General features: G+C 65.4%; 1 protein-coding gene across 3 annotated transcripts in view; it reads left to right on the top strand.

Annotated features, from left to right (window-relative positions):
• Positions 1-8,782, top strand: part of MROH1 (maestro heat like repeat family member 1) — a 55,226-nt gene extending 46,444 nt beyond the window's left edge. For all 3 annotated transcript variants that reach the window (XM_085317788.1, XM_085317787.1, XM_085317786.1), the window contains 9 exons: positions 34-171; positions 1,127-1,241; positions 3,463-3,609; positions 4,713-4,901; positions 5,528-5,680; positions 5,842-5,976; positions 6,222-6,324; positions 7,003-7,068; positions 8,404-8,782. In XM_085317788.1, the coding sequence (XP_085173914.1) occupies positions 34-171; positions 1,127-1,241; positions 3,463-3,609; positions 4,713-4,901; positions 5,528-5,680; positions 5,842-5,976; positions 6,222-6,324; positions 7,003-7,068; positions 8,404-8,489 (1,132 nt within the window). In that variant the 3' untranslated portion in view covers positions 8,490-8,782. The remainder of the gene's footprint in view (positions 1-33; positions 172-1,126; positions 1,242-3,462; positions 3,610-4,712; positions 4,902-5,527; positions 5,681-5,841; positions 5,977-6,221; positions 6,325-7,002; positions 7,069-8,403) is intronic.
• The last annotated feature ends 769 nt before the right edge of the window (positions 8,783-9,551 follow it).

Raw genomic sequence — 9,551 nt, 5'->3', positions numbered from 1 at the left:
GCCGGCCTCACGGAGCCGTGCTTCTCTCCCCAGCTCTGCCGTGGGAACGCTGCAAGCCATGCTGGCCCGGGGCGGCAGCGAGGACGTGGCCCGGGCCGTGGGCAGCGCCGGAGGCTGGGAGCTGATGGCCAGCACCGAGCGGCACCACGACGGCGTCGCCGTGCTCGCCAGGTGAGGTGCTAGCGCCGGGCGCCGCTTCCCCGGGATCCGCTCCGGTGCCGGCGGGAGAGCCGCGGCGTCCCCGAGAGCCGCGGCGCGCCGAGGCTGCCGGCGGCTCTTGCTGGGTGGCCTCGAGCCTGGGTGGGGAGGGCGACTAATCTCCGGCCTCGTGCTCTGCGGCGGGCTCACCCGAGGGCGGGAGCGGAGGGAAGCGCTCGTGTTGCTCGTGCGACTGGCCCGCGGGCTTGCTGGTGGAGGGGCAGGAGCCCAGGCGGACGCGGAGCGGGGCGAGGCGCGTTGCTGGAGCGCGGTCAGGCCCCTGGTCGCTCGGACCTTCCAGAAAAGCGCCGTGGAAATCCTGCCGACGTGTGCCGGGCTCCCGCCCCTGCCCGGGGCTTCTCGGAGCGCGGCTTGCTGCCGGCAGCTCTTCGGGCACGGCGCGAAACCTCTGCGGCCGCGTCCAGGCGCTGCCGTCGCGCTCGCCCCTCTCCTCGAAGCGAGGCTGCGCGGTCTCCAGCCCAGACGCGCCTTCTGCCGCTGCTGGGGCGTCCCTGCYGCTGAGCAGGTGTTGGGCCGACGTCGGTCCCTGCGGCGGCCGGCTGGGAGCTGCCCGCCCGTCCCGCGGCTGCCGCGCGTCCTCGTGCCGACGGCCCCGGGTCCGGTTCAGCACAGTCTGGTTCAGCTGGGGACTTCGCTTTCCCTCCACCCAGCGCGCTTAATAGCTCTTGGACGGCTGCGGAGGAGACGACCGGTTTGGGATTTTCCAGCATTTGCAAAAATGCCTTATTGAACCTCCCAAACGCTTGAGAGCGTCTCGTCCAAAGCGAAGCCCGTCCCTCCTGGCCGCGGTCCGCGGGAGCAGGCTCCTTCCAGGTGCGGGGCGCCGGGTGCTGCCCCGGGCGCGCGGAGCCGGCGCGACGCCGCTGCCCCCGGGCGCCGCGGTGACGTGGGGCCGTTGCGTTCGCAGCGCGATGGCGCGGCACGCCGGCCCCAGGCTCCCCCTGATCGTGAAGAACCTCATCCCGGTGCTGAGCAGCGTCCTGGACAGCCAGCGGATCACCACCACGGCCTTCCTCGCGGAGGTGAGGCGGGCGAGCGGCGCGGGAGGGGGCCGCCCCGCCGGCCGGCTCCTCGACCCCGCGTTATCCCCGCGGGAGAGCGGCCGAGGCGCCGAGGGTTAAACCCGCGGCGGGGGCCTCGCCTGCGGGCGCSCGGGGCGGCGCGGTCCTCCTCGGCTTCCCGGCCCTCTGGTAGAGGGATGGCAGAGGAGCGCTAGCACGAGTCCAACTCTTAACACATCACTGCGATGAGCCAGCAAGCCATAACTCTATCCTTACATACCACCTTAAAGAATGAAGTGACTCAAGTCCTTTCCTCCGGCGCGGGGCAGCGCCGGAGCCAGCAGACTGCAACACTATCTCTCCGTACATACCACCTTAAAGCCCTGGGCCACTCAAGTAGTTTTTGTTACATAAAGGAGCACCTTATGCCAACAATGCAGAACTATATCCCTGCTTATAAACCACCTTTTAAATTCTCAGCTGCTTAAGCAGCCTGGGATTAAGGCACTGTTTTTATTTTCTGTTTGGCTGGGGGAGCTGATGGCCCTGYTCTTGGATCCTGTCCCAGAATCTGCTTTAGTTTTGGAGTGTGGTTGGCTCTCTGCATCCTTAAAGGGTTTAAAATAGCAGCTTTGCCTCACCATGGAGCTGGAGGGGAAGGAAGCAAATGCCTGTGTCTCCCTCTCTCAAAACTGATGAGGTGAGAGCTCAGTCCCTTTTCTCTCGGCCGTGCCAGTGACGGAGATGACAGAGTGGAAGCGAGGCGGGGAACGGCCACTAGGCTCCAGCGAAGGGAACCTGCGGGAACCAGCCGCCCCGCGACGTCCGCGGCAGCCTTCTTGCAGCCGGCTCGGAGGCTCTGCGCCGTCCCGCGTGGCTCCCCGCGAGCCCCAGGGCCGCGTCGGGGCCCTGCCGGCGTCCGCGCGCAGGGTGCGCGACCGGGCAGCGCGGCCCCGCGGCTGGGCCGAGCTCTGCGCTCTGCCCGGGGCTCCCCGGTCGCGGGGYCCCTCTCGGCCTCGGGAGGGGCTGGGAGCGGGCGCCCGCGGGGAGGCCGTGGGACCGGCCCCCCGGCCCCTGCCTGGAGCCGCTCCCGGGTCAGCGCCCGACCCTCTCTTGCGGGCGATCGACGGCCTTTCCGTGACGCGGAGCTCGGTCGGTTCGGGAGGAGCTGGGCTCCGCCGGGAGAGCGCGCGCCGTTCCTTGGAGCTCGTCCCGCTTCCGCACGCGGCTCTCCCGGCATCTCGGGGGCTCGGTTACGAGGGTCAGTGGGAGAGCAGCCCTGCAGCCCTCGGTTAGCCAGGTCTCCTGAAATAGCCTCCTTGAACTCGTGCCTAGCCAACTTCTCTAAGCGTGTCTCCGAGCGCTCCCGGGCTCCAAGCGAGCAGCTGCTTGCCAAAAGCTCTGGTTCTGCTGCTCCAAAGTCACTTGGGGATGTTCCCCGCGCAGGGGGCTCCAGGGGAGCGCTCGGTGCTGTGGGGGTGGTGGGATCTCTCTGCCCCAGACCGGTCTGTCGTCTGGAGAGCGCTCCTTTCCAGCGAGCTGCTGGCTGTGCCGCTGGGCCTCCCTGCAGACCAGGGGGATGCGCTTCGTGCCAGGGTCTCCCTCAGCGTCCCCCGGGCCTGGGCACCTCGCTCCCTGGCGTGTCCTGGGGCCCCCTTGGCAGCTAGCCCCAACCGAGCTTGTGAAATATCGGCCCAAGGAGGTGACGCCAAGCTGGCAGCAGAACAGAGCACGGTTCTTGGTTGAAGAGTCAAGGTAACTGGCTTGGGGCTCGTAGGTGATAATACAGAAGCGAAAAGCCTGCAGAAGAGCACAGAGCACAGTCCTAGTCTGATCTCCAGTTGCTTTCATAGCTCTCCTAAACTCACCTGGAAGGGGATCTTGGGAGCCAGTGATCTACCTTCCAAGTGGGTGCTGGCCTTCGCCCCAAAGCGAGAAGCTGTTGGGTTTCTCCTGCTGTTGGTGCTTGGCAGGGTTTCCTGCTGCTTTGTTGCTTGATTTTCTTGATTTACATATTACAAATTATTGCAGATTCCCCAGGCCTGAGTATGGGGTTAGGGAAATAAGGGTTGAGGGCTCCTCCACTCGTGTCTGTGGATGATGTACAGGTAGAGCTGAGGAGCAAATCAAGTGTACCTTGTGCTCTTTCCATCTGTGAAGGAGCAACTGGAATGTGTATGTATCTCCATCATGATTTGGGGCACTGCCATCCTGTTGATGCCGAGGTTCTCTCCTGCTTTAGCTCCTTAATAGCAACGTGGTGAACGACCTGATCCTGCTGGAGACCATGATGGACAACATGACGAGCAGGCAGAAGGACCCCTGCATGTCGGTGCGCATGCTGGCGCTCCGAGGGCTGGGCAACATCTCCTCTGGGGCGCCAGAAAAGGTAAGAGCAGACTCCACGTTCCCCTGCCCCGAGCGAGTCCTTCCTGGGGCTGGTGTCCGGGGGGGGAGGAGTAACCCCTTGTGCTGCCACGTGTCGAAGATGGGCCAGATCTTCGGACGGGGCCGTCTGCTGCACTGTAGCTCTAGCGAAGGGACTCCCACGCATGATGGCATCTCAGAAACCAAGTCCCCGTCTGCACGTCTCCCTGTGCTGGTCGCTGGGGCCGGCAGGCGCTGCGAGATCGCTCTGGTTGGGATGTTYGACTGTTTTAAGCGATGCCTTTTATGACGCCTGCTTTTAGAGCAAAGCRCGGCGTCCTCCGGGGAGACGGGCCGGCCGCGATGAGCCGGGTCGCGCTTTGGGGGTCCGCGTGACGCACGTCAGGCTGCCGCTCTTTGCTCCCCCGTTGCTCTTGCACGTTTACCAGCTGATAAACGCTTCCTCCAGAGCTCAGCTCGGCGCGGCGGCTCCCACGCTGGCCGTGTGATTCAGGCAGCTGCCGCAGCCTTCCCTACCTGCTCGCYGATCGGCAGCCGCCCGGGGGCTCGGCGGGTGCTGCGCTCCGGCGCTCGGCCYGCGCCAAGCCCCAGGAAGGGGTCGCGGGCGGGTCAGCCGCGGGACAGACAATAAGCTACTGTGATCTGCCACTAAAATATAAGTAGCTACTAAAAATACCTTTCTGCTGGCGTAGCCTGGTYGGAGCCGCTGCTCTAACGGCATCCGGCGCTCTGGGCTGCGTGAGCCAAAGGGAGGCAAGAAACCAAGCGCCCCTCGGGGTGCGCGTGGCCGGCGAGGATGAGGAAGGGCTGAAGGCTGGCACGGCCGGCACGGAGAGGCACCAAGGGTGCCGGGATTCCCTGCGCCCCAGAGCCCTCCCTGCCCGGCGGGGGAGCTGCCGCCRGCCCCGCTCGAACCAGCCCCTCCATGCTCTGGACGGATGTGCCGGCGCCCCCGGCGCTGGTGCCCTGGCACGGCGTCCGCGCTGGGACCCGGTATTACGCTGAAGCGAGCCTGCCTGGAGGTTTCCGCTGGGAAATCCAGAGGGCAAACGAGAGCGGACGCGTGGGTGCTTTGCTGTGCTCCTGCTCGCTCTTCCCTTGCAGGTGAGGAAGCACGGGGCCAAGCTCCTGGCCTCCATGGTCAACGGCATGGATGACAAGGACGATCCCCACAACCTGGTTGCGCTGGAGGCCATGTCCAGTCTCTACAAGCTCCTGGATCACGTGGAGGAGAGAGACATCCAGTCCATGCTCCTCCACATCGCAATCAGGATCCGGCCCTTCTTCGACAGCGTAAGGGGGAGTCCCGGCGAGGTGGAGCTAGYGTGGTGGTCAGCGTGTTAAATGCCTTGTCTGCAGTGAGCCGGAGCCTGCTCAATGGAGGGACGGGACCAGGAGCACAGGGCTCTTCTCGGCACAGCACAGCTCCTTCCTTGCCATGGCCACCACCACGGGGCTGAGCGGGAGGAGGTCCGGGCGCACGGCACTCGAGCCGATGTGTGCTGGGCTCCGAGCAGGGAGTTCAGAGCCAAGCACGGCACTGAGGGTGGACAACAAGATGACTGGGAAGTAGAGGGGCCCTTTGGGTGAATTTACACCACAAATGGAGCCTGCCCTCAGCCGCGGGGGTGTTGATGCTTCCTGGTGAAGGATTGTGCTGGAAACGTCTTGTTCCTCGCCTCTTCTGGGACTCCCCAGAGCAGCTGGGGACCCAGGTGTCCCAGGGGAGAGGTGTTGCAGRTTTGGGACTGGCAGCAGCATTTTCCCTTGCTGCTTTTGATGTCCTCAGGCCTTGGAAGAGGAGCAGGGAGGTGGGCAGCAGCAGCTGTGCTACATGTGCCCCAGGCACAGGCAGGAGGTACTCAGTGTGGACCAGCAGCCCATCCCTCCTGAYGGCTCCTTGTCCCCTCCACTTGCAGGAGCAGCCCGACCTCCGCAAGTCGTCTATCGTGCTCTTTGGCCAGCTGACTAAATTCAGCGAAGACAACTGTGAAGTCTTCTTCGAGCAGATCCTTAACGGGCTGGTGACGCTGCTGCTCCAYCTTCAGGACCCAAAGCCAGAGGTGGTCAAAGTAAGTGCCTTGTTGGCAACTGCTGGCCGATGGCATCCTGCCCCATGCTGGCTGGCAGGTACCAGGATCCTTCACCGGGGCTGGAGCAACCTGCCTCGGGGAGGCTGTCGGATGTGGAGCTCTCAGATGCATGCTGCAGCCTCCCCCTCCCTGTGCTGCAGGCCTGCAAGTTTGCTCTGCGCATGTGCGGCCCCAACATGGGCTGCGAGGGGCTCTGCGACATGTTCCTGAACCACCTGCAGGAGGACAGGAGCCTGCACTACGGGGAGTTCATGAACAACGTCTGTAAGCACCTGGTGAGTGGTGGGAGAGCCCCCTGGCAGTGGGGCCGGCTCCTCGCTGGCCACCGGCTCTGTCCGCAGGGATGTCCGGGTCCTGCCTGGTGCCTTTGTATCCTCGTGGAGCTGTTTGCTGTGGGCCCAGTTATGTTCCTGGGATAACGTGCAGCCCTCCCAGGACCTCTGTGTTTCTGGGCAGCGGTGCTGGTGCTGCAGGCAGCTGGTCTTGGGTCCTTGGTGWTCTCCTCTGCTTTCCCTCCTAGATGCAGAGCTACCCAGAGATGCTGAATCGCCTGATTTCGACCAACCTGTTCTACTTCAAGAGCAGCTGGGTTGACATCAGAGCAGCTGCGCCCATGTTCATTGGTAAGGCTGCTCCCGAGACCCTCCTTGCATTCAGCATGGGCCTCCTTCTCGCAGAAGCTCCTGTGYGTGACCGTTCGTGCTGTCCTGGGAAGGCCTGGCAGTCCCAGCTCGTCTGGTGCCTTGATACCCTGCAAAGCTGCATCTCGCTCTGACCCGACTTGGGGACAAGAGTGCCTGTGATGTGCCCGGGTGGTGCCACGACCACAGGAACTTTYTGGCCGCTGTTTGCCTCTAATGCTCACTCAACTCGTGGCACCTGCCACGACTAGTTTAGATGGAAGCACGTGGCTGGGTCTAGCCATGGTCTGGGTGACAGCCCCCCACAGGCAACTCACATGCAGATCTRCTGTTTTGCAGAAATAGGGGCCTGCGTCAGATTTGCTATTAATGTTTTGTAAGCAACAAGTCTTAGGAGCTGCAGCAGGGAGAAAACCTGCCCCTCCTGCCCTCCTGGTGGAGGTCTCCTCAGGGCACACATTGCACAGGGTGCTGTGTGCACAACACGTGTGATGCTCCGCCGTGAGCTGTGCTGCAGGGTTTCCATGGACACTCCGCGCAACATGCTAATGGCACGGATGAGTGACTTGGCACCCAGAGTGCCTCTGTTGCCTCTTTCCTCGGATTTAGGGATTCTCAGTGGGATCCAGACCAAGCCCTGACTCTGAAATTCTTCCTCAGGCTTTCTTGTTCTGCACGTGGATGAAGACCACTGTCAGCAAGTGGACCTGGACCAACTCATTTCCTGTGAGTAGGAGTCGTTCCCTGCTGCCTGCTTCCAGGAGCAGCGGGCTCAGAGCCGGGCGGCCGGGCCGCGCTGCGCCGCCAGGCCCAGGGCTCGCCGGAGGGGCCGGGGGCAAGTGAGCCGCTGGGAGGCGAGCGACCCGCGCTCGCGGGGCTTCCCGGGCCTGCTGGGCCTGCCCGGCGCTGCCGGCGGCGGGAGCAGAGCTGTGCACGGCGCTGCTGGCGGCGGGGGCGCGGGGGGCTGCGGCGCTGCCCGCAGCATGGGCTTCGGGGTGCGTGGTGCTGCCGGCAGTGAGGGCTCGGGGGGCTGTGCCGCTACCCCCCGGGGCTCTTGCAGCCTGAGAAACGGGACCAGCCTCTGCCCGCCGGAGCCAAGCCCGGGCCCGGCCGGGACCGCGAGCTGCCTGCGGCAGGCGCCGGGCTCTGCTGCGCGAGCCCAGTAACAGCRGCGGGGGCACGAGCTTCTGCGCCTGGCCCCAGTGCGGGGGGCAGAGGGGCCTGGGGAAGGCCCCCAGCCCGGCCCAGGCCTTTCCTCGCCGGGGCTGGGGGGTGCTCTGCCCGCAGAGCCTCGAGCGCCGCCGGGCAGCACCGGCCTGGCCGCGCTTCCAGCCTCGTCCGCGGCCGGCGGCGCCTGCCCGGGGCTCGCCGGCATTTGCAGTGGCTTAGCGTAAGCGGAGGGGCCTTGCAGCGCCCGTTTGTAATGCGTTAGCTGTTAAAAGGCAGAGCTAAGGCTCGTTATGAGTGGCTAATAAAAAGTCAGATTGAAGCTGGTGGCATTCTGGAGCAGAGTTAAGTAATTTTCCTGGATTTCAGGGATTTTTTCCCTGTCACTAGTGACCTCATAGTATATAGTAATGCATGGAAACTTTTGGATTGTTCCAAGAGAGCTTAAAAAACACTAAAAAAGGAAAAACTATCTTTCCGTTGGCTCCCCGAGCCCTTCCAGAAGAAAGAGGCCTGTCTGTTTGAAACAAGTGAAAGATAATCTGCATGCGTGTGAGTAATGGCTGGAGGCAGCGGCCGCGCTGGGCTGCGCGCGCGTCCCGCGGTGAGGGGATGAGCCGCGCGGGCTCCGCGGGCCCGGGGGCTGCGCCCGGGCGCCGAGGGGCTGCGCGGGGCTGTGCTCCGGCGCGGCGTAAACAAGCTACTGGGAAAATATTATTATTCTTTCTACTGCTAGGAAAAACTACCTGGACTGTTTTCTCACACCCGGGCGCGGGTCCAAGCGGTAGGAAACAGTGCTGATAGAGGAGGCTCGGCCCCGCGAGCGGCTGCGCAGCCGGGCCGGCCCCCGGGCGTCCGCGGCCCCGGCCCCAGCGCTCTGCTCTCCCCTTGCAGCTCTCAACCTGCTGCTGAAGGACCCGGCGCCCGCCGTGCGCGCGAAGGTGGCGGAGACGCTGGGCCGCCTCGTCCGCCTCCTCTGAGCCGCTCCGACCCGCTCCTCGCCGCCCTGCCCCGGCGCCGCCACCTCGTCCCTCCTGCTCTGCCGCCCCCCTGCCCTGCCGAGGGACGGGGACCGCGGCAGGGACCTGCCGGCCGCGGGGCTGGGGGCTGCGGCGCCTGCRCTGCCCCTCTGCCTCCAGCCCTCACCCCCGCTGCTGCCTGGGGCCGCTGCATGCGGGGCGCCGAGGCCCCGGGCGCTGCTCGTGAACGTGACCATCCTCTGCCCCCAGGGACTGTACATAAACTATTTTTAAATAAAGCTCTTTGCTCTTCACCGCTCGGTGCTGCAGGAGTCTCACAGGGGAGCGAAGCTCATGGCCTGATCCCCTGCTGTCCCGCGGGGAAGCTGCCCTGCTGTCAGCCTCCCTGGGCTGCGCTGCACCCGTGCCAGCTGCCTCCCGGCAGTCAGCTGGAGCCTTGGTCTATCGGTAGGGCTCAGAGTGAACGAGCTGGGAGGGAAGCGCTTTTTGCCCCTTAGCTGCGTGCCCTGTGCTGTGGGGGGCTGCTTGGTGTGATGGTGCCCGCAGGCGCTGCCGCGCACTCGGGCCCCGGCGCTGGGCGGCTGCCGCGCTGTTTCCGTTGCCRCTGCACATTCCTGCAGCCCTACCTGCTCCCCGCGCGGCGCAGGCCCCGAATACCTCGCGGCTGCTGCAGCCTCTCGGCCCTGGCGGCGGCGGCAGGATTCCTGGGATTGCTGGGCAGGGAGTCAGGCTGCGCCCGGGCTGGGGCTGCGCCAGCCCCCCCGCGCCGCCAGCCTGCGGGGGGGCTGCGGAGCTGGCCTCGCACTGCTCGCCGAGCTGCGCTTCGCCGTGCCGCGCCGGCCCCGCCGGGGAGGCGTTTCCAGGGGCTCCGTCTCCCCGGGCAGGAGCTGCTCTGCCCTCGCTCCCCACTCGCTGCGCTGGGACGGCGGCTCACTGGGGGGTGGCGGGGACCCGGGGTCTGAGATCCGGCCGGCACCGCGGGGCTGGGGGCGCCTGGGGCTCCCCAGGGTGCTGCAGAGCTACCGGCGCCTTGGGCCAGGGAGCAGCCCGGGTCCCCCCCCC

This window comes from Rhea americana, unplaced genomic scaffold, assembly GCF_003343005.1.
Source record: "Rhea americana isolate MKP2758 unplaced genomic scaffold, rheAme1 scaffold_505, whole genome shotgun sequence".
In the NCBI taxonomy this organism is placed as follows: domain Eukaryota; kingdom Metazoa; phylum Chordata; class Aves; order Rheiformes; family Rheidae; genus Rhea; species Rhea americana.
Note: the sequence above shows the minus strand (reverse complement) of the source record. Positions and strands in the feature narration are given on the sequence as shown.